This window comes from Gymnoscopelus braueri, assembly GCF_963280865.1.
Source record: "Gymnoscopelus braueri genome assembly, chromosome: 16".
NCBI lineage: Eukaryota > Metazoa > Chordata > Actinopteri > Myctophiformes > Myctophidae > Gymnoscopelus > Gymnoscopelus braueri.
Window position 1 is genome coordinate 47,720,308 of NC_137616.1, and position 24,675 is coordinate 47,744,982.

The 24,675-nt window shown below is 38.2% G+C and overlaps 1 protein-coding gene across 1 annotated transcript; it reads left to right on the top strand.

Moving 5' to 3' along the window:
* The first annotated feature begins 9,850 nt into the window (after window positions 1-9,850).
* Window positions 9,851-21,706, top strand: LOC308103033 (E3 ubiquitin-protein ligase TRIM35-like). Its single transcript, XM_080452885.1, has 3 exons — window positions 9,851-11,374; window positions 18,148-19,595; window positions 21,614-21,706. The coding sequence occupies exons 1-2, from the start codon at window positions 9,974-9,976 to the stop codon at window positions 19,570-19,572; spliced, it is 2,826 nt and encodes a 941-aa protein (XP_080309011.1). The 5' UTR covers window positions 9,851-9,973; the 3' UTR covers window positions 19,573-19,595; window positions 21,614-21,706.
* Window positions 21,707-24,675: the final 2,969 nt, after the last annotated feature.

The window sequence follows — 24,675 nt, forward strand, 5'->3', positions numbered from 1 at the left end:
GAGTAAATGTACTTAGTTACTGTCCACTACTGTTCAATGGTTTAAGAGTAAATGTACTTAGTTACTGTCCACTACTGTTCAATGGTTTAAGAGTAAATGTACTTAGTTACTGTCCAACACTGTTCATGGGTTTAAGAGTAAATGTACTTAGTTACTGTCCAACACTGTTCAATAGTTTAAGAGTAAATGTACTTAGTTACTGTCCAACACTGTTCATGGGTTCAAGAGTAAATGTACTTAGTTACTGTCCAACACTGTTCATGGGTTCAAGAGTAAATGTACTTAGTTACTGTCCAACACTGTTCATGGGTTCAAGAGTAAATGTACTTAGTTACTGTCCAACACTGTTCATGGGTTCAAGAGTAAATGTAAAAAGAATCGCCTCAGGTCTTAATGGTTTAAGAGTAAATGTACTTAGTTACTGTCCAACACTGTAATGGGTTTTAAGTACTGCACATTGGCTCTGATGGGATCCAACTGCAAGATTAATAGAATGGTTATTTGTTTTATTATGCAGAATTTCTGATTAATGTGCAAGAATTCATGTTTTACATACAAAGGGTATTTTAGGGCTCAGCAAAGTCATATCTTCTGACTTCCTCAGAAATACAACCTTTACCATTTATAATTTAGGCATTTAGCTCCAGAGCGACTAATTATCAGGTTGTGATTCTCTGCCTGTTCCCTGACAGCTACATTAGTCTTCACTTTTTGTTCTGTTCTGATCCTTGACTTTAATATGGATTAAATCTTGTGAACTTTGAATTCTTGCCTGATAGTTTCTGTGTTGTCCTGTCTGAGTCACTGAACGTTACCTAAAGAGTTAATATTTATAACAAATATGTGGACTATCCAGGTTAAATAAGTTTTATTGTAAAATATTATATCTTGAGTAAAACTAATTCCCTTGATGTTATCCCTCCTATAATGACTGTCAGTAACATCACATTATTATTTTCTGGTTGTATTTGTATAAACTATACTATTTTCAAATGTTTATATACGTACATTTCAGTAAATGTCTACTAGTTTCTGTACTGTTCCACTGCTGTCACAACTTGATAAATAATGTAATTTGATCTCATTTAAGATGGGAAACAAGGGGTTTAAACTGAAAACTGCAGGTGTAAATGTGGTAAAAAAAAAGAAGCTGATTTAATATTACACCAGGTTAATTTTCAACATCATTCTAGAAGGACTGAATGTTAAAAAAAACATTTTCCTCCAAAAACCTGCTGTTAGAATGTGTATAGAACAGTGGTTCTCAAAGGGAGGTCCGGGGACCCCCTTGGGTCCTTGAGGGAGTTCCAGGGGGCCCCCAGATAAACGGTGGATAGTAAAAGGAACAAAATGGACCCTTACAGGTCTGTAACTCTGAGAGTGTACAAATGGAACCAATTTAGTTCCATTTGTACACTCTCAGAGTTATGGTGGTCCGTGGTCTAATACAGGGGTTCTCAAAGTGGGGTCCGGGGACCCCCAGGGGCAAGGGCCCTTTATACATCAGCTATTTTCCCCCCCAAAAAGTCTTTTGACATTTTTTAACACCACAAATCTTTTATGGGGGTCCCTGGAACAAAATATTTTCAGATGGGGCCAAATACACATTAATTTAGGGGTCCTTGACATGGAAAAAGTTTGAGAATCACCGGCCTAGAACAGGGGTCTTCAACGTTTTCAGGCCAAGGACCCCCTAGCTGAGAGAGAGATGAAGCAGGGACCCCCTACTCTATATTGTATACAATTGTTTCAGATTAAAGTTTATTTTGAACTTAGTCTGCTCTTTTTTCCCTCTACACCTATAGCCTCTTTGCCAAAAATAGCCGATCTACAAGCTCTCAACGCCTCGCAGCGCGAGGCGTTGAGAGCTTGTAGATCTGCTATGAACAACTGAATTTCCCCCACGGGTGGGTTTGTAGATCTGCTTCTATGCCCAGGATAAGTGCTCACTAGGCGGGTAGGAGCAGCGAGGAGATCTGGTCTCTGTATGTATTGTATGTTTTATTGATTAATTGAGTACAATGGACCACAATGGAAACCATTCCCCTGGGGCTTTTTGTGTTATCCTTTTAGCATGACCTTTGACTGTGCTACCTGTACTGTTAATAATCAAGTTAATAAAGTATTCAATCGATCAAACACTTGGACAATGTAACTATGTTGCACCATATAATAATAATAATAATAATGATAATAAAATAACATAGAGTATTAGGTTGAGACACGACAGAAAACTAACTGGGAGATCTTATATAAAGATTTAAGAAAATAATACCATTATTAAAAATTATTAAAATAATGCCACGCCAATTTCACCAAATAAAAAAAATACAGAAATGTATTGGTTGGCAGCGAGGTTTGACTGATGTATGCCCCCACATTAACCTTTCATATGAAAAAAAAATGTTAATGTTAAATTAACATAATTAATAATAATACATAACTGTATGTCAGGGCTATTCAATTGGCAGAAGAATTGAAAAAAAAAAAAAATCTTCTCAAATATATTTTACTTATTACACCCAAATGGTTGGAACAACCTCAGACGTTCGCCATCTTAACACAGACATCATCATAATCTATATCTGACATGTTCAGCAAAGTGCTGGTAAAATAGCATGTTATACATCCTCCGGGTAGGTAGGTGGCGGTATGCAATCTAAAGTCATTTCTTTACAGTTTGTAGGTGTTTGTTTTGTACATGAACTTCTTCGATTCATTCCTTCTTCAGACTTCAGTTGTATGCAGCCATGCTGGTATGTGTTTGTTTGAAGTGTATTTTCTATTATAATATACATCTGTTTGTTTGTTCACTATAATATAGGTTTACTTTAGCCTTGGATCAAGACTATCATACAGGTATTTTATCGAGTCTGACTTTTACTTTCGTATCTATGATAGTCTTGGTCTCAACCCCCCTAATAGTCACTGGACATCCGCGCGGAAAGCCCGTACTTCTCCTCACATGTTCAAAACAATCATATTAAGTATCTAACCTGTAGCCACGGATGTTAACTAGACATTCGGAACACGTGTTCACTGTATTAGTCTATATTTTGCAATAGATCTGTTTTAATCCCGTGTTTTCCGGATTCTGTCAGAAGTTCCCTGTATTCCTCAATGTGTGGTGGTGACGGGGCGCATCAGGTGAAAGTCGGTATTACACTCAATGTAAACGAGGGGGAAATGGCGTTCAGGCACAGACGGGATTAAAACGCATATCTATTGAAAAACGGGGATTAATACAGTGAACAAATACTCCGAATGCTGAGTTAACATCCGGGGCTACAGGATAAGCAACTTATATTTTGCGTTTGTACAAAGACCAACACTATCACAGTAAAATACATCTGATAGTCTTGATCCAAGGTTAGGTTTACCGTTTTTTCCTGTTAGGTTTGTGCTTAGTGTGAGTGTTTGTTTAATGTTGTATTTGGGCTAATATAATTTATGTAAATGAGTCCCAGTGAAGCTATCACAATGTAAACACAATGTTTGTCTGTCAGTAGAAAAATCCACTTTTGTGTCATGTTGTTATGACAGACTTTCTGACAGTAATGTATGTGAATCTGCAGTATTGCATTTTTATATAGTGTTCTTGTTTTGTTGTTTTACACAATGGTGGAATAACTAAATAACTGAATTTACTCAGTGCTGTATTCAAGTACAATTTTGAGTTACCTTAAGATTATTTACATTTCATCTACTTTGCTACATCTCAGAATATTTGCTTATAATTTACTTATTGTTTATTACTTACCTTGCAGATGTATTTATTTATAGTTATTACAAAACTAACATTAACCAATTAAGCCCTATTTAAAAGTAGGATATTCTAAAATAGCCGATCTAAGCTCACAATGTGTCACATCAATAGATCTGCTATTTTGTGAAATGGGACATTCTGCATAATGAGTACTGCAAGTATTTTTTGCTGACAATATTGTACTTTTACTCAAGTAAAAGTTTTAAAGTAGGATGTTTTACTTGCAAATGTATTTCTACATTGTGATATTGCTACTTAGTACTTTAACTTAACTAACAACAAATCAAAGTTCTTCCACCACTGTCTGTACCCGTGTCATTATAAACGGCATGTGAGCCGAATTCCAACGAATATTTTGGAGAACGCTCGTTTTTCATAACTCAATGTCCTGTTTATGTGCAATTTAGAAACGGGTAGGAAAAGCCTGTCGACGCGGACGGTTTTGAAGTGATTTTGACTTTTTTTTAAATTACACATACGTTAATTATAGACGGTCTATTTTCACTATTTGACTTCCAACAAAGTAGCATCTAGGTTTAAGTGGTTAATGAATACTTATCTAAAAAGAAAACTTTCTATCAATTACTTACCCCATGAAGCCTTGAATTCATGGAGATTTTTGTTTGTCACATGAGACAATAATCCAATATTTGACTAATGAAGTTAATAGGAGACCAATCTTAACGAGAGCAAAAACATATATTTTTCTAACCTGAATCATTAGAAGGCTCATCAGTAATCCCTGTGATAGTTGTTTTGGAGTTTATATTCTTTTATAGTTTAATTTTCGTCTCCTACCGCAGCAGAGTCCTCAATTATTGAATTATTGGGTCAGGAATGCGACAAAAACAAAACGAAAGTATTCGAGTTCAGAGAAGAACTGAGTTATTTTCTTTTTTCCGTGTTTGATTTAGAATCCTGTTCAACACAGCTGAACCTTACCTGACCACCTGAAAGTTGGAGGGTTGGATCTGGAACCGGACCAACATTGAGGAACCAGAGTCAGTTCCATGACCATCACATTAGGGAGCGTTTCACATCTACACCCAACCCTACCTGAGACGACCCAGTAAACACAGAGGTTGGTATTTACTTTCCTCACAAATACACCAGATGTACAAGCTGACAACACGTCACGTTACGATGAAAATGAAATATTGTCAGATTTTTTTTAAAGGGTGACACCATCTGTGTCCATTCCTGATGCAGGACAGTGGATAGTTAGCATTTGATTGATTGATTGAATACTTTATTTAGAAGTTTGCAGAGAAAAAAGCACATGGAAGTACAGTTCAAAATTCAACTAAATAGGATTGAAAAGCCTACTGGATTGTTTCAATTGGGGTCCTCACATACTCAATTCATGGAGACATAAATAACAGACAGATATTCACTATTATGCAGAACATATTATAAACATTTTAAAGTTAAGAAAAACAAATATGTACAGTAAACAGTTTGAAGGGGGAGGGGTTAGGTTATGACTTTTACAGGGGCCAGTTTGGACGCTTAAAGGAGTAGGTCACCCAAAAAATTACTTATTTTCTATCAATTGCACACCCCATGAAGCCTTGAATCCATGGATTTATTTGTCTTTTTGTCGCATTCCTAAGCTAATAATTGGATTCCTGTCTTTAAGCACGCTTAAAGGAGAATTTTGGACTAAAGTTTTCTTACCTTTTCTATGACGTTATGATTAGAGATGTCCCGATACCATTTTTTCCTTCCCGATCCGATTCCGATACCACAACTTGCGTGTGGGCCGATACCGATACTGATACCGATACCAGAGTGCTTAAAACAATTATAATAAAATATGATTATTATAATTTTAACAGCTGTATACTAGTACTAACGACTAACCTTACATGATATGATTGCTGTCATCAGGTTAAACCCTTTGTAAAACATTAAATAATAAGAACATACAGAGAATGAATGCCACAGAACTTCTTTCTTTTATTATCCCACTTTTGAAAGACATTTAAAATGTAAACATTAAGTTTTAAGCGGTTTGTTTTGTTGTAACAGTTACAACAAACAGTAGTGCAATGGCATTTGTAACATTCAAAGTGAGCATCTACTCAGTAAACAAAATAAATCTGTATCCGTTTGCTTCAAACAAGTTGGCTACACAATACTGTAGAACTTAGTACAGGAATACAGTTACTTAGTGCAACAATAAAGAGGTAACTTAACTGTAAGTTCACTTTTAACAAGTAGGCTACAGTACACTACACAATTGAAGTAGCTGTACAGGAATAAAGACATAAATACTCCCTGTTAAAGTGCAACTAAAAGTGAAATAAAAGTAGTTTCTTTTTTTAGAAACACTAACATTCAAAATAAATCCAAATCAAAAACATTACAGGGTAAAAAGAAATAGCAGCATCTATGCTTGCTAACCCTACACTGTAAAAAACAAAAACCTTCACTTCAAGTAGGCTTACACATTGTGTGTATAAAGCAGTACTGCTCACAATTCCAAGAGCAATGGCAAGTTCTTCTTCAAGAAGATGATCATTTCTGCTCTCTCTCCATCTAGCCTGTTTGTCTTTGCGTCGATAATGTTTGAGGCTGTACTGAACAGTCTCTCGCTATCCACACTGGTACATGGAGCACAGAGAAATTTTGCAGCAGTGGCAGCCAGGGTGGGAAACTGTAGTTTGTTGTCTCTCCAGAATTGGAATGGGCTGTCTGAGCGTGGGATGGTTTGCTGTGACAAATACGTGTGTATTTGAACCTGGGAGCTTGTGCTGCTACTTGCCCCACCTACCTCCCCATGCTCCTGGAGGATTTCCTCAAATGCACTGTTCAAGCCGCTCTTTCTGCCACTGCTGCTTGCCTCAGCCTGTGCTTCCATACGTGGGGCCTTCTGTGCTGGCTCTGCTGCTATCCCAGTTGTCCTCAAAGACTCAGACTGCTCCATCTTCTCCACCTCTTTGGTCAGTGCATCCTTTGCATGCTTGATGCTGTCTTCACTTGTGAAGTATCTGAAAGTACAATAAGAGATACTAAGTGTCTAAACAAACAATAACCTCCTTCTAACTGTAATGATTCATTTTGTTGTAATTATTTTTATTCTGTCCAGGAGGGGGCACTCCTCATTTGATTTTGAAAATAGCTGATCTACAAGCTCACAACAAGCATTGTGAGCTTGTAGATCAGCTATTTTCAACAGATTACAAATGTTGACAAATGTTATCTTATGGGGGTTGCTGGCACAACATCTATTCAATGGCCAAATACATATCAATGTGGGGGTCCTTGACTTGAAAAATGTTTGAGAACCACTAGTATGGGGCATTATTATGAGTGTAATTAGATTTAAAATGCTTTGTTGCAATGGAGTTTGATTTCAGAATTCAGAACTTTATATACTTAGCTAGTATCTCTTGATGGTGACAAATAACTTAATGCAATATGATGCTGTTTAGCCATTACTCATGTGTTAAATACATATTAATATTAATATTACATACATATTTAGACTATTACATACATTATTGTTAGACAATGGACATACCGGTCTTTGAAACGTGCATCCAAGAGAGTGGCAACTGCATACAAGGGCTCCTTTTCGACGTGTCCAAATCTTTTATTGACAGCCTCAAGGAGGGTGGTCTTCATCGTCTTTATACCCGTGTCCTCCGGGGTGTCTCGGGCAAGCACCCGTTTTAGCGCGGTAACGTTGGGGATAACTTCAGCTGCAGTTGAGGTGGAGAAGCTAATCTTTTTGGTCAGTTCTTCAAATGGTGCCAGAACGATCGCGGTTTTCTCCAGCAAAGCCCATTGGTTGGCTGTGAGGGTCACTGGCAGTTCGTGGTCAGCTCCATATGATGAAATGGATCTCTTCTGCTCCAACATACTCTCGATCATATAGAACGTACTGTTCCACCTCGTTGCCACGTCTTGGTGCAGACGCTTGTTGTCCATTTGAAGCTCTTTCTGGACCTCCGCGAAACGTGATGTAGCCAGTGGCGAGTGTTTGAAATGCCCAATAATTTTTCGAGCATTCGCCAGCGCATCTTTAACGCTCCTCTGTGACAGCAGTCCTTCATTCACAACGAGTTGGGTCGAATGGGCAAAACATCCCAAACTCGCCACTTTCATTTCCTCCATTGCTTTCTTCATATTGCTTGCATTATCTCGCAAAACAACGTGAACTTTAGCCTTGATGATGTTCCATTTCACAAGCATCTCTTCCATTTTTTGGGCAATAGTGATGCCACTATGTGACCCAGGGAATTCACTTGCGTGCAGCACAACACTTTTAAGTGCGTATGTGGAAGTGTCCACCCAGTGTGCAGTTAAACTAATCATAGAAATTGGGCTCACGCCGGAGCTCCAAATGTCGGTGGTAAAGCTTATAGCCTGTACATTATTTAGTTGATCTGCAACGTATTCCCTAACAGTATTAAACAGCTTTGGGAGGGAGGTTTCTGTTAGATAATGACGACTTGGTAAATTGTACCTTGGCTCCAAATGTTCGATTAAACGGCGAAATCCAATGTTTTCAACAACCTGAAGGGGCTGGTCATCTAGAACAATGAATTCTATCAGTTTCTGTGTTATCTGTGTTGCTTTTGGGCTATCTTTGGCAAGTTTCTCCCGTCGTTCAAATGAGGCTTCCAAACTTTGCTGCTGCTGTGGTCCTGGATCCTTTCTTTTTTTCGTGTTCTCGAGGTAAACATCATGCTCTTTTGCGTGATTTTTCTGCAAGTGCTTAATCAGGTTGCTGGTGTTAAATTTGGCGACCTTTGTGCCACCCCTCGGAACATCCTTCTTGCAGACTGTGCACTTAGCTGTTGTGCTGGTGGGGTTTTCTACTGTAAAATATTGCCAAATCGCCGACATTTTCAACTTTTTAACTCAAACTACACTCTCCAGTCTCCACTAGCAGCACCGGCGAGACCGCATGCTGCGTTGCATTTGTTTGTTTCGCTGCGCAGCGCAGGCATCACGTGAACAAAAAAAAGGGGGAATCGGATCGGTGCATTGACTGGCGTACTCGCCGATTCCGATATGACCAAATAAGGACATATCGGCCACATTGCCGATCTAGGTATCGGTATCGGGACATCTCTAGTTATGATATCTTAGGATGAATGGTACAGTAGAAAATTTTCATACCTCCCCCCCCCCTGAGCCGCCACAGCTTAAAAGGTGCGCGGATAGGCCTTAGGTTAGATCACATATTTTAATAGCTTTTTTTTATTTATTTATTTTTAGATCTGACGTTCATAGTGACAGAACACTATGCAACCAAAAAAAACAAAACAGAAGTCTCGCTAGACGAGATTGAAATCTCGAGATTTCAATCTCCTCTAGCGAGACTTCTGTTTTTTTTTTTTTTTTTTTTTTGGGACAGTGTTCTGTCACTATGAACGTCAGATCTCACAATTTTTTTTTTTTTTAAAAAGCTATTAAAATATGTGATCTAACCTAAGGCCTATCCGCGCACCTTTTAAGCTGTGGCGGCTCAGGGGTGGAGTTATGAACATTTTCTACTGTACCATTCATCCTAAGATATCATAACGTCACAGAAAAGGTAAGAAAACTTTAGTCCAAAATTCTCCTTTACGTCGAGGGACACTTTTCCCCTTGGTGATCAATAAAACTCTAATGCATATCAGATGGCGGTTTTCTAGTGTCCTCATTCACTTCATATCAAAACACTTTCTTTTTTCTTTTCACATCAGCAATGGTGTAGAACAATATACAGTATAAAATGTCTACAGGCAACGTGGAACGACGCTTTTCAGTTCTTGTACTGACAGCATGTTCAGGTTTCAGTACTCATAGGTTTTTGCATGGTTTAAATAGGCTCTCTCCCTCCCCCTCTATTGTTCCCTGTCTATACTAATTGTATAGGAAATAAACTTGACTGTGATCTCATTAAATCAATTAAATATGTGTGGCGCATACGTTGTGTGTGTGTGTGTGTATGTATTAGATTAATGGTGAATTTGTGTGTGTGTACTTTGCAACAGGTTTGTGATGGTGTGTCAAAGCTCCACTCCCTGCCAGACTCATCTGAGACGATAAGATTGACCTTCAGATCAAACACAACTTCCAGTGAGGAGGACAGACTGTCTTTCCACATCAGCTACAGGAGGGAATACTGACCCAGACCACTGGAACCTGCTGCTGACTCTGTCAGCTGAAGTATTGAGCAGAGTGTTTGTAGCTTCACTCTGAGACAAAATGGCTTCCAACTCGTCTCTTCCAGAAGAGGATTATTCCTGTCCTGTGTGTCGTGACATCTTTAAAGATCCTGTTGTCCTGTCATGCAGCCACAGCTTCTGTAAAGAATGTCTTCAGAATTGGTGGAGACAGAAGAGAATAAATGAATGTCCAGTTTGTAAGGAAATACATTCAACAGATCATCTACCCCGTAACCTGGCTCTGAAGAACCTGTGTGAGGCCTTCATACAGGAGAGACGGAGAGCTTCAAAACGTAAGAGAACTTCATCAGGGTCTGAGGATATCTGCAGTCTGCATGCTGAGAAACTCAAACTGTTCTGTCTGGAAAGTCAACAGCCAGTGTGTCTTGTGTGCCGAGATTCTAAAAAACACACCAACCACAGTTTCAGACCCATCGATGAAGCTGCTCTGGATCACAAGGAGGAAGTCCAGAAATTACTGAAGCCTTTACAGGAGAAACTGGAGGTCTTTAATAAAGTTAAAAGGGAAAGTGACCGAACAGCAAAACACATTAAGGTCCAGGCCCAGCACACAGAGAGGCAGATTAAGAAACAGTTTAAAAAGCTTCATCGGTTTCTACAAGAGGAAGAGGAGGCCAGCATCACTGCACTGAGGGATGAAGAGCAGGAGAAAATTGAGATGATGAAGGAGAAGATGGAGGGTCTGAACAGAGACATATTAACCCTTTCAAACAACATCGGAGCCATAGAGGAGGAGCTGAGAGCTGAACACATCTCATTCCTGCAGAACTACAAGACCACAATGGAAAGAGTCCAGTTCACACTGCAGGACCCACAGCTGGTCTCTGGACCTCTGATGGACTTGACCAAACACCTGGGCAACCTGACCTTCAGAGTCTGGGACAAGATGAAGGACATTGTCTCCTACACTCCTGTCATTCTGGACCCCAACACTGCCTTTTCATCATACACCCTGTCTGATGATTTGACCAGTGTGAGAGGTGGAGAGGAACAGCAGCTTCCTGACAACCCAGAGAGGTTTGACCGCTTTGGCTGTGTCCTGGGTTCTGAGGGCTTTAACTCAGGGACTCACAGCTGGGATGTTGAGGTTGGAGATAATGCAGACTGGGCACTGGGTGTGTTAGCAGAGTCTTACCAGAGGAAGGGAGAAGAACGGGGTCAACACTGGTCAATATGTTTAGATGAAGGTGAATACGCAGCATGCTCCCCATCAGGGTCAGACACTGATCTCTCATTGAAGCAGAATCCTCAGAGGATCAGAGTCCAGCTGGACTGGAATGAAGGAAAGGTGTCATTCTCTGATCCTGATACTAACACACACATACACACCTTCACACACACTTTCACTGACACACTCTTTCCATACATTAGCACTATTGATGATACTGTCCCTCTGAAGATGTTACCTGGGAAGATCAGTGTAACTGTGGAACAATGCAGTTAGACATGATTATGATGATGATGATCATTTAGAGTCTTTAAGGGGGAATATTACTCAGTTATATAGAATCTATATGCTTGTGTTATGGTCAATGACAGTCACAAGTGTTTCCTAAAGCAGTGGTTCTCAAACCTATTCATGTCAAGGACCCCCGCGGACCCCTATCTTAAAAAATATGTTGTGCCATGGACCCGGTTCCATAGAAGAGAAGATTTAATCCATTTTGTGCCAGGAATTTGTGTTTTAAAAAAAAAAGCAAAATGATTTGTATTTTATATCATAATCATTACTTTCTCATCCACTTGTTGTATTTTACATAATAATAATTAGTTCCTCATCCACATGTTTTTGTATTTTATATCATAATCATTAGTTCCTCATCCACTTGTTTTTTACATCACATTAAAACTGTGTTGATAAATAAGACTTGTTTAAATGATTATCTGACTCCTGAAGCGCCCACCACCACTTACAGTATAAACTGTGAGGAGCCTATTGTGAGCGTGAACTGGAGGATGGGGGGGCCCGTCCTGAATAGCCTGCATCAGGGCCCACTGTTACTACGTTACACCACTGATCCTGACTGTTCCTGTGTGAACCTGTGTCTAATGATCAGGTTGTGATTCTCTGCCTGATCCCTGATTACATTAGTCTTCACTGTTTGATCTCCTGCTTCTGATCCTTGACTGTAATCTGGATTAAACCTTGATGTGAACTTTGAATTCCTGCCTGATGGTTTCTGTGTTATACTGTCTGAGTCACTGAACGTTACATAAAGAGTTAATATTTGTAACTAATATGTTGACTATCCAATTTATAGATTGGAACTACTCTTTTTCATTCAGTGATTATGCAGGTTATTTAACTTTGATAAATCGCATGCATTTTGGTACTTCTATATCAATTCATAATTCCAGTATATTCTCTATTCAGTTATGACTTATTCTTATTTAGTTACTTTGCAGATATAAATTATTATATTCTAAAACATGCATTAACCACTTTAGCCCTATTTTATACCTATAGGCTATTTGAAAATAGCCGATCTACAAACTCACAAATCGTCAAATCGCGGCGCGTTGTGAGCTTGTAGATCTGATATTTTCAAACATGTTAGTGCTTTTACTTTTGGTACTTTAAGTAAGTTTTGATACCAATACTTTTGTTCTTTTGTACATTTTGAATTCCGGACTTTTACTTGTAACAGAGTATTTCTACATTGCAGTATTGATACTTTTACTCAAGTAAAACCCAAAAAATATGTCCGGGTTCAGAGTTGACTGCAGGTGTGCAAGAGACTCGTAGAGGCTAATCTAATTACGCAACGCAAATGACGCAAAATGATGATGATGGAAATTATTCTATCAGGCATAGTAGCTACCGACGATGGTCCTATATGACACAATTCCACAAAACCTTTGCTGCTGCACTTTTCACTCTTGGCACTCTATGAACATGACTTTTTTTAATAAAAATATATTTTCTGTTGCCAGGTGTAACAGCTAATGGGGATCCTAAATAAACTCAAACTCAGGATCCAGACAGCATGATGGTCATGTGCACACTCTGTGAAACATCAAGTAACATAGCTGCAGTTGCATGTTAAAGCCACACGGTGGCAACCAAACACCACTCTAATCTATTCCAGTAACAGTTAGAAGACCTGCTGAATGTTGCAGTAACTTAGCAGTTGACATGTTTGTCAACATGACGGCTCATTTAATTTAGCTCATATTCATCATCTGTGGAGACTACTGTTGAAATGTGAACGAGTGTGAATGTCACTGTGTGTTTTACTGTTGAAATAGAGTTTTTAATGGCCGGGGATTGAACCCCAACCTCCCAGTTGCAAGGCGGACACTCTAACCACAAGGCACCTTTTTTTTATTGCTTGAATACTTTATTAGAACTGTGCAGGAAAAAAACACATGAAAGTACAGTTCAATACAAGGTCACCTAATAGGATTTAAAACCCAAGAAAATATTTGGCTTGTTTCCATTGGGGTCCTTTGTACTCAATTCATAGAAACATTAAATGCAGAACATCATAAAAACTGTTTAAAAACATGAAAAACAAAAAAATATGTACAGTAAAACAATACAATACAAAACTATTATTCATTTAAGTACACCCAACATATAGGACAAGGATGGTACAATTATCTTTGAGTTGACACGAAACAACACTCAACACTGCCCATACCCTTCCTCCCTCATGGGTCTTTAGTTTAGTCCCTGTTCACTTCACCAGATAGACATTACAAAATATATTCTAAAATATATATATATATTAGTTAAATCAGCAAAATCCAAAAAAGAATTTTCTTTTAATCCTTTTTCCTCTCCTCATGCCCAAATAAAATAAAAATAAAAGACAGAGTAGGCCTACAGCAACTTACAATGGGCCTGGTCTACAAGATACACTATACCACATTTTGGTGAATTGAGTACAAAGGACCCCAATGGAAACAAGCCGTAGGCTTCATGTGTTTAAAATCCTCTTAGCAGGTCTTGTATTGAACTGTACTTTCCTGTGCTGTTATCTTTTTGCAAACTGCTATTCAAGTATTCAATCAATCAATAAAATCCTATTAGCTGTTTTTCTTTTCGTAATAATAATAATAATGCATTTTATTTATAAAGTATACAGTCACAATAAAGTCACTTAAATTAGATGGGAGACTATCTGTTTCTGATCTGATGTGTAATAGGACTGCATTCCTAATTAAAGTCTGACTATAGAAAAATGATCTGAAGTCCAGTTTCACTCTCATTCTTTTACAGTCTCTATGCTTTCATTCATTGCGCAGTGCCCTTTAAGTGTTACGACAGTACTGATTTACGGCCGTTTGTACGACAGCCGTTCCTCCTCACGTTGGGAAGGAGAAAGCGCGGGTCAGATGGTTGTTTCCTGTGTGAGAAACATCAAGTGACTCTAAAGTATCTTCTGTGAGACTCTCTTCTGTTAGGTGAGCACTGAACATGTTGATTTAAGAGCTGTAACATTATCTTATCTGTCATATGATATTAGCCTTAGATCAAGAAGACTATCGTAGATGTATTTGAGTGATGTTGACATTTTTATATCTACGAGAGTCTTAGCGACCCCCCCAGTTTGTCGTGGAATGTCACCAGCAAAGCCCGTATTTCTCCTAACATGTACAAAATGCAAAATATAAGGTGCTTACCCGCTTGCCCCAAATGTTAACTAGGTGTCCGTTGTGTTTGTGTAATGTATTAGTCCATATTGTTCAATAAAGAAGTGTTTTAATCCCGTTGGTGGCCGAACGACATTCCCCCCTCGTTTACTTCCTGTTTACATTGAGTGTAATTCCGGCTTTCACCGGATGCGCCCCATCACTAACTTCCTCCAGAATCGGCCACAGACGGGATTAAAACACTTCTTTATCGACAAATATGGACTAATACATTACACACACACTACGGACACCTAGTTAACATTTGGGGCAAGCGGGTAAGCACCTTATATTTAGCATTTGCATACATCAACGATGGTCTTGATCTAAGGCTAATATGGTCATTTGTTGTTTGATTTATGGTCAAAGTTGTACAACTACATGAAGGTTTATTATCATCAACTTTGACCAGTAGTTGTACAAAGTAGCTTACCTCTGGGATGACGTCACCCATCTATGTTGAAAAACATTTTATTACTGCAATCTGATATAAGCCTAAAGTTATTTGTAAACTGGATGCTTTTCTGAAAAAAACCTTCTTCCTCTGTTCTAATAATTCACAACTCATAGTTATGGGTATCATATCATCACATAGAATGTTGTCAGCCATGCCTTTTGCTACGTCTGTATGAATATTGTTATGTTTTGTTTTGTGTATATATATATATATATATATATATATATATATATATATATATATATATATATATATATATATATATATATATATATATATATAAAATATGAATCTTAGCCCTGGTCCAGAGTGTTAGTGAGTTCTCTCTAACGCTCTGCCAGGTGAGCTGCTCTGCTCATAGACCAACATTACACTGCCGTGAGAGGTCTCTGTCTTTAGTAAAAAATAAACAAAACTATTTAGCTACTCACCGAAACAAAGGCTGTTTTGTGTTGTTGAAAGTCTATATTCCAGGGTGGGAAGACTCTCAGCATCCCACCTTCTCTGTATAATACACTTTTGGGGCAGAAAACAAAATATGTACCGCCAGACGGAAATTATTGTATTTACTCCACTGCGCCCCCTACAGATCTGGTCAATATAAATGACCATTGAGCAGATCTGTAGAGGGCGCAGTGGAGTAAATAAAATAATTGTACAAGGAAAGAAAATACATTCTACAGTTGGTACAGCTACATGGTCTTCGTAATAATGTTGTCATGAGCTGCAGCATTTGTTACACAAACACTATTTTGAAAATCATCCAAGACACTCATATTATATATGACAGTCTTGTATCAAGGCTAGGTATAAATGAGTTGAAGCTATCAGTGTATGATATGAATAACTATTGAGTTGTGTGTTTGCCTGGAGGGAGTGATACTTGACACTTATTAAACCATTAGTTTGATCTAAGTGTGAAAACAAACCATATTGTCCCAGTTCGTGTAGAAATAAACACAATGCTTGTCCTGTCAGTATATAATCAATGGCTTTCACAAATATCCACTTTTGTCATGTTGTTATGACAGACTTACTGCCAGTAATAATCTCTGAATCTGCAGTATTGTATTTTTATAAAGTGTTGTTCTTGTTTTGCTGTGTTTTACACCTACACAATGGTGGAGTAACCAAGTAACTGAATTTACTCAGTACTGTATTCAAGTACAATGTTGAGGTACCTTGAGTATTTACATGTTCAGTTCTCTATACAGTACATCTACTTCTCTAAATCTCAGAGGAGAATGTTGAGCTTTTAATTCCACTGCAGTAATTTAAAAACTTTATTTACTACCTTCTTTGCATATTTAATTATGTATACGTATTATTACAATACATACACTAACCAATTAAAACCTATTTTATACTTGGGATATTGAAAAATAGCCGATTTACAAGCTCTCAGTGTGTTGCTTCGAGTTGTGAGCTTGTCAATCTGCTATTTCTATGTGAAATGGGACATTCTGCATAATGAGCACTGAGAGTATATTTTGCTGCCAACATTTTTTTTACTTTTACTCAAGTGAAAGTTTTAAATGTTTTACTTACTTTTTAAAAACTTGTGACAGTATTTCTACATTGTGGTATTGTTACTTTTACTCTAACCTTTTAGTTTCAAGGCCCACTTATGACTCTTGAGAGTTTACAAATGGAACCAAAAGGACCCTTACAGGTCCATTTGGTTCCATTTGTACACTCTGAGTTACAGACCTGTAAGGGTCCATTTGGAACCCCCTCAAGTAACCCAGAGGTATACAATACCGTATTTGTTTATACATTTCTTTAATGAAGGCTGATTTATTTATGTGTTTTCAAATCTAGGAATGGTTAAAGGGAAGCGTTAAGGAATCAGACCGTTGAGAGGGAATGGTTCAAATCCTACAGGATCCCAACCCTACCTGAGACAACACAGTAAACACAGAGGTTGGTATTTACACTCCTCACTTGCCAAACACACCAGATGTACAAGCTGACAACACCTGGGATGCAAGCCATCAGACTCTTTAGTAGTGTTTGGTCTGTCATTGTTTTATATTGTAGGTTGACTATACTTAGATGCCTATTTTAAATTAAACATGTTTTTCATTGATGTCTCTATGAGAGTTGCTTTAACATCTTAATTTCCACTATGGAATGAATAAAATAACTACCAACCTGAACCAATGGTATTCTGAAGAACAATATACAGCATAATAATTTAGTCTACTGGCAAAACACATGGGGTGAAGCTTTTCAGTTATTACACCAGTGGTGGAAAGTAACTAATTACATTTACTCAAGTCAGTACTTGTGTAAATGTAGGTATTTTGAGGTATTTTTTGAGGTATTTTTTTACTTTGCTGGAGTATTTCCAATTTTCAGTACTTTTACTTCTACTCCACTACATCTCAGAGAGGCAAATATTGTACTTTTACTCCACTACAATTATTTGAAAACTTTAGTTACTTTTCAGATATAAATTATTATGTTCTAAAACATACATTAACCACTTCAGCCCTATTTTATTCTGGTGAGCAGGCGGGGGGCAGAGTTTTGTACAAACTGTAGTTTCTTGAGAACCTTGGTGGTGACACCATATAGAAGGATATTGCAGTAGTGGAGTCTGGATGTGATGAAGGCATGGATGAGTGTCTCAGCAGCAGTGTGTGATAGGCTGGGACGAAGGCGGACAACGTTGCGAAGGTGGAAGAAGGCAGTTTTAGGGATTTGTTTGAAATGGGACTAAACATGTTTGGGGCATACGTTATATGTGTATCAGATTAATGGAAAATTTGTGTGTGTGTGTACTTTGCAACAGGTCTGTGGTGGTGTGTCAAAGCTCCGCCCCCTGCCAGACTCATCTGAGACGATTAGATTGACCTTCAGATCAAACACAACTTCCAGTGAGGAGGACAGACTGTCTTTCCACATCAGCTACAGGAGGGAATACTGACCCAGACCACTGGAACCTGCTGCTGACTCTGTCAGCTGAATGGACTTTAACAACAACCACGATTCACAGTGAAAGTAAACTTCAGGGAACATTCTAGAGGAGGAAGTGTTACTACGACTGACTGATTTCCTGTATTGAGCAGAGTGTAGCTTCACTCAGAGACTAAATGGCTTCCACGTCGTCTCCTCCAGAAGAGGATTATACCTGTCCTGTGTGTCGTGACATCTTTAAAGATCCTGTCATACTGTCTTGTAGCCACAGCTTCTGTAATGCTTGTCTGCAGGAATGGTGGAGACGGAAGACAATAAAGCAATGTCCAGTTTGTAAGGAAATACATTCATCAGATCATCTACCCCGTAACCTGGCTCTGAAGAACCTGTGTGAGGCCTTCATACAGGAGAGACAGAGAGCTTCAAAACGTAAGAGAACTTGGTCAGGGTCTGAGGATCTCTGCAGTCTGCATGCTGAGAAACTCAAACTGTTCTGTCTGGAATGTCAACAGCCAGTGTGTGTTGTGTGTCGAGATTCAAAAAAACACACCAACCACAGTTTCAGACCCATCGATGAAGCTGCTCTGGATCACAAGGAGGAAGTCCAGGAATTACTGGAGATTTTACAGGAGAAACTGGAGGTCTTTAATGAAGTAAAAAATAAAAGTGACCAAACAGCAAAACACATTAAGGTCCAGGCCCGGCACACAGAGAGAAAGATTAAGGAACGGTTTAAAAAGCTTCTTCAGTTTCTACAAGAGAAAGAGGAGGCCAGCATCACTGCACTGAGGGAGGAAGAGCAGCAGAAGAGTCAGATGATGAAGGAGAAGATTGAGGGTCTGAACAGAGACATATTAACCCTTTCAAACAACATCAGAGCCATAGAGGAGGAGCTGAGAGCTGAACACATCTCATTCCTGCAGAACTACAAGACCACAATGGAAAGAGTCCAGTTCACACTGCAGGACCCACAGCCGGTCTCAGGACCACTGATAGACGTGGCCAAACACCTGGGCAACCTGACCTTCAGAGTCTGGGACAAGATGAAGGACATTGTCTCCTACACTCCTGTCATTCTGGACCCCAACACTGCCCATCCAGATTATACCCTGTCTGATGATCTGACCAGTGTGAGAGATGGAGAAAGACAGCAGCTTCCTGACAACCCAGAGAGGTTTGACCACTATTGCTATGTCCTGGGTTCTGAGGGCTTTAACTCAGGGACTCACAGCTGGGATGTTGAGGTTGGAGACAATGCATCCTGGGAAATGGGTTTGTTAGCAGAGTCTTACCAGAGGAAGGGAGACAGAGGGGGTCAATGCTGGGGAATATGGTTAGAGGAAGGTAAATACGCAGCATGCTCCTCATCAGGGTCAGACACTGATCTCTCATTGAAGCAGAATCCTCAGAGGATCAGAGTCCAGCTGGACTGGAATGAAGGAAAGCTGTCATTCTCTGATCCTGATACTAACACACACATACACACCTTCACACACACTTTCACTGACACACTCTTTCCATGCATTAGCACTGGTGATGATACTGTCCCTCTGAGGATGTTACCTGGGAAGATCAGTGTAACTGTGGAACAATGCAGTTAGACATGATGATGATAAGAAAGTGTGTCTTTAAAGGAGGATATTACTCAGTTTTATAGAATCTATATATATGATTGTGTTGTGGTCAATGACAGTCACATTGACAAGTGTTTCCCATAGCAGTGGTTCTCAAATGTGTTCATGTCAAGGACCCCCAAATTGATATGCATTTGGCCGCGGACCCCCATCTTAAAATATTTTATGCCAGGGACCCCCGTCCCCTAGAAGATTTATGTTTTAAAAAATCAACGATTTTCAAAACATTTTCTATACTCATTTGTTCCTCATCCACTTGTTTTTGTATTTTATATCATAATCATTATTTTCTCATCCACTTGTTTTTATAATTTAAATAATAATCATTAGTTCCTCATTCACTTGTATTTTACATCACATTAAAACTGTGTTGATAAATAAGACTTGTATAAATGATTAGCTGACTCCTGAAGCGCCCACCACCACTTACAGTATAAACTGTGAGGAGCCTGTTGTGAGCCTGAACTGGAGGATGGGGGGCCCATCCTGAATAGCCTGCATCAGGGCCCGCTGTTACTACGTTACACCACTGATCCTGACTGTTCCTGTGTGAACCTGTGTCTAATGATCAGGTTGTGATTCTCTGCCTGATCCCTGATTACATTAGTCTTCACTGTTTGATCTCCTGCTTCTGATCCTTGACTGTAATCTGGATTAAACCTTGATGTGAACTTTGAATTCCTGCCTGATGGTTTCTGTGTTATACTGTCACTATTTACGACAGTCCAGGTTATAGACTCTAGGCTATAAAATATATCATGAGTCAAACTAATTCACTTGATGTTATCCCTTTATAATGACTGATGTCAAAAATCACGTTATTATTTTAATTTTCATCAAACCAAGACACTTCATGTAGTGATTATGCAGGGCATTTAACTTTGATAAATAGCCTACATGTTGGTATTATTTATAATTCCAGTATATTCTGTATTCAGTTATGACTTATTCATTATCATGTTCTGATCTGCCTAGTGACAGTCAAGACTTTGGTGTCAACTTGGCCTCAGTCATAACTTCATAACATCACCATTCAAAATAATGTATTAGCTGTTGAAAGAGAACAAGTTGATTCAACAACGTTCAGGTCAAAGGCCAAGTGACTAAAACAACTGACTTACCAGAAAACACAGCAGAAATATATGAATATGTCCTGTTGCTACTGTTAAAGTTCACTTTAAAAGAGTTGACATTATTTATTTCTATATTGTACAGATCAGTTTTAATTGTCTTAAGATGAAAGGCAGAGTGACAAGACTAGTGATGATGTCACCAAGAGACACATACTGGAGCTGCTCCATAGATGGTTAATGGAACATTATGATATAATAATGGAACATTAGAACATTATGATATAATAATGGAACATTAGAACACTATGATATAATAATGGAACATTATGATATAATAATGGAACATTAGAACACTATGATATAATAATAGAACATTTTCTAGAATCCGTCCATGGTGATCTTGCTATGAACTCAGAGATATAAGTCATAGATAAAAAAAAACAATAATACTCATGTGGATGTAATGTAACAATTTTATATAAAGCTCATATAATATTAATGCTCTGCTTTCCAGTTTAAGGAGACATTGGGAGACACGATTCAATAGTTTGAATAGCACATTATGAATATTGTTTTAGTGTGGATTTTGCATGTAACTTGAAATGCTAAACACAATCATGGCCCTATATAGGCTCAAAGTAACTGTGGCTGTAAAATACAATCAGTAAAACAAATAAAATCCACACACTAGCTCTCAGCACCACTATTGTCTTATCGCTGATTTCATAAATTTGATCTAGTTGTCCTTCCTTCCTCACTGTAGTAATAGCAAGTAAACAGTAAGGATGGTTTCCCCTGCATTTCCACTAGATGTCACTATTGACTATATTATCAACCTATAAAGCTGTACATGAACAATGTGAGACTTAAACAGTGTGAATGGTCATGTTTCTTGTAGACATGCTACGTGTAGACAGCAGGTTAGACATGACGAGATGATGAATAGTCTATAAGGGGGAATATATTACTCAGTTTAGCAGAATATGTGATTATGTTGTGGTCAATGACAGTCACATTAACAAGTGTTTCCTAAAGCATTGGTTCTCAAACCTTTTCATGTCGAGGACCCCCAAATTGATATGTATTTGGCCGTGGATCCCCCCATCTTAAAATATTTGGTCCCCTAGAAAAATGAAGATGTCACAAGAAACAAACCTACACTTATTGTAAGTCGCTTTGGGTAAAAGCGTCTGCTAAATGACTGTAATGTAATGTAATCATGATTCCCCAACCACATTTAAATCTGACCTAAAAACATGGCTGTTCTCAAAATGTAATTGGACTCCCTCAGTGACCTCCACGGAAGGACCCCAGTGTGAGTTAATATACATAGTTACTGTCCACTACTGTTCAATGGTTTAAGAGTAAATGTACTTAGTTACTGTTCAATGGTTAGTTACTGTTCAATGGTTTAAGAGTAAATGTACTTAGTTACTGTTCAATGGTTTAAGAGTAAATGTACTTTGTTACTGTCCACTACTGTTCAATGGTTTAAGAGTAAATATACTTAGTTACTGTTCAATAGTTCAAGAGTAAATGTACTTAGTTACTGTCCACTACTGTTCAATGGTTTAAGAGTAAATGTACTTACTGTCCAACACTGTTCATGGGTTTAAGAGTAAATGTACTTAGTTACTGTCCAACACTGTTCATGGGTTTAAGAGTAAATGTACTTAGTTACTGTCCACTACTGTTCATGGGTTCAAGAGTAAATATACTTAGTTAATGTAAGAATCGCCTCAGGTCTTAATGGTTTAAGAGTAAATGTACTTAGTTACTGTCCAACACTGTTCATGGGTTTTAAGTACTGCACATTGGCTCTGATGGGATCCAACTGCAAGATTAGAATGGCTATTTGTCTTATTATGCAGAATGTCTGATTAATGTGCAATAATTCATGTTTTACATACAAAGGGTATTTCAGGGCTCAGCAAAGTCATATCTTTTGACTTCCTCAGAAATACAACCTTTACCATTTATAATTTAGGCATTTAGCTCCAGAGCGACTAATTATCAGGTTGTGATTCTCTGCCTGTTCCCTGACAGCTACATTAGTCTTCACTTTTTGTTCTGTTCTGATCCTTGACTTTAATATGGATTAAATCTTGTGAACTTTGAATTCTTGCCTGAGCGTTTCTGTGTTGTCCTGTCTGAGTCACTGAACGTTACCTAAAGAGTTAATATTTACAACAAATATGTGGACTATCCAGGTTAAATAAGTTTTATTGTAAAATATTATATCTTGAGTAAAACTAATTCCCTTGATGTTATCCCTCCTCTATAATGACTGTCAGTAACATCACATTATTATTTTCTGGTTGTATTTGTATAAACTATACTATTTTCAAATGTGTATATACGTACATTTCAGTAAATGTCTACTAGTTTCTGTACTGTTCCACTGCTGTCACAACTTGATAAATAATGTAATTTGATCTCATTTAAGACGGGAAACAAGGGGTTTAAACTGAAAACTGCAGGTGTAAATGTGGTAAAAAAAAGAAGCTGATTTAATATTACACCAGGTTAATTTTCAACATCATTCTAGAAGGACTGAATGTTACACATTGGGTGCCAGAGGTTTATTAAAATATTATACTTTGAGTGCCAGGACTTTTTAAACATTTTGAACCTTTTTCAAGTAGTCACAAAATATTTTCAGTGATCACCGTCCTCACGGTGATCCCCTCATTACACACATACAGGTCTCGTACAATCGGGGGGAAAAAATTTAAAACATTCGGAAATCCATTCCATAGTTGCAGCCAGTTGAAAATAGTTAAATTAACATTGTAAAAAAAAAAAGTGCACAGGAGCCGAGATACAGGTTTTTGAAGTCATAAGTTAACCAGGAGGTGGATTGGAGTCTAAATCTTGTAGGAGTGATATTTCCTGTTGCTGTGAAGGAAAAAACCGTATATATACGGTTTTGGCACTCAACGTTAGTATGCGCAAAACCGTATATATACGGTTTTGGCACCCAAACGTTTTCCTCCAAAAACCTAGCTGTTAGAATGTGTATAGAACAGTGGTTCTCAAAGGGAGGTCCCGGGACCCCAGGGGTCCTTGAGGGAGTTCCAGGGGGCACCCAGATAAACGGTGGATAGTAAAAGGAACAAAATGGACCCTTACAGGTCTGTAACTCTGAGAGTGTACAAATGGAACCAATTTAGTTCCATTTGTACACTCTCAGAGTTATGGTGGTCCGTGGTCTAATACAGGGGTTCTCAAAGTGGGGTCCGGGGACCCCCAGGGGCTAGGGCCCTTTATACATCAGCTATTTTCCCCCCAAAAAAATCTTTTGACATTTTTTAACACCACAAATCTTTTATGGGGGTGAATTTCCCCCACGGGTGGGTTTGTAGATCTGCTTCTATGCCCAGGATAAGTGCTCACTAGGCGGGTAGGAGCAGCGAGGAGAGTTGGTCTCTGTATGTATTGTATGTTTTATTGATTAATTGAGTACAATGGACCACAATGGAAACCAGCCCCCTGGGGCTTTTTGTGTTATCCTTTTAGCATGACCTTTGACTGTGCTACCTGTACTGTTAATAATCAAGTTAATAAAGTATTCAATCGATCAAACACTTGTAACTTACAATGTAACTATGTTGCACCATATAATAATAATAATATTGATAATAAAATAACATAGTATTAGGTTGAGACACGACAGAAAACTAACTGGGAGATCTTATATAAACATTTAAGAAAATAATACCATTATTAAACATTATTAAAATAATGCCACGCCAATTTCACCAAATAAAAAAAATACAGAAATGTATTGGTTGGCAGCGAGGTTTGACTGATGTATGCCCCCACATTAACCTTTCATATGAAAAAATGGTTAAATTAACATTTAATAATACATAACTGTATGGCAGGGCTATTCAATTGGCAGAAGAATTGAAAAAAAAAAAAAATCTTCTTAAATATATTTTACTTATTACACCCAAATGGTTGGAACAACCTCAGACGTCACGTTCGCCATCTT

Coding starts and splice junctions, on each gene's coding strand:
- LOC308103033 (XM_080452885.1), top strand. CDS start 9,974: ATGGCTTCCAACTCGTCTCTTCCAGAAGAGGATTATTCCTGTCCTGTG. Junction 11,375..18,147: donor TGTTACCTGGGAAGATCAGT/GTAACTGTGGAA, acceptor CTCAGAGACTAA/ATGGCTTCCACGTCGTCTCC.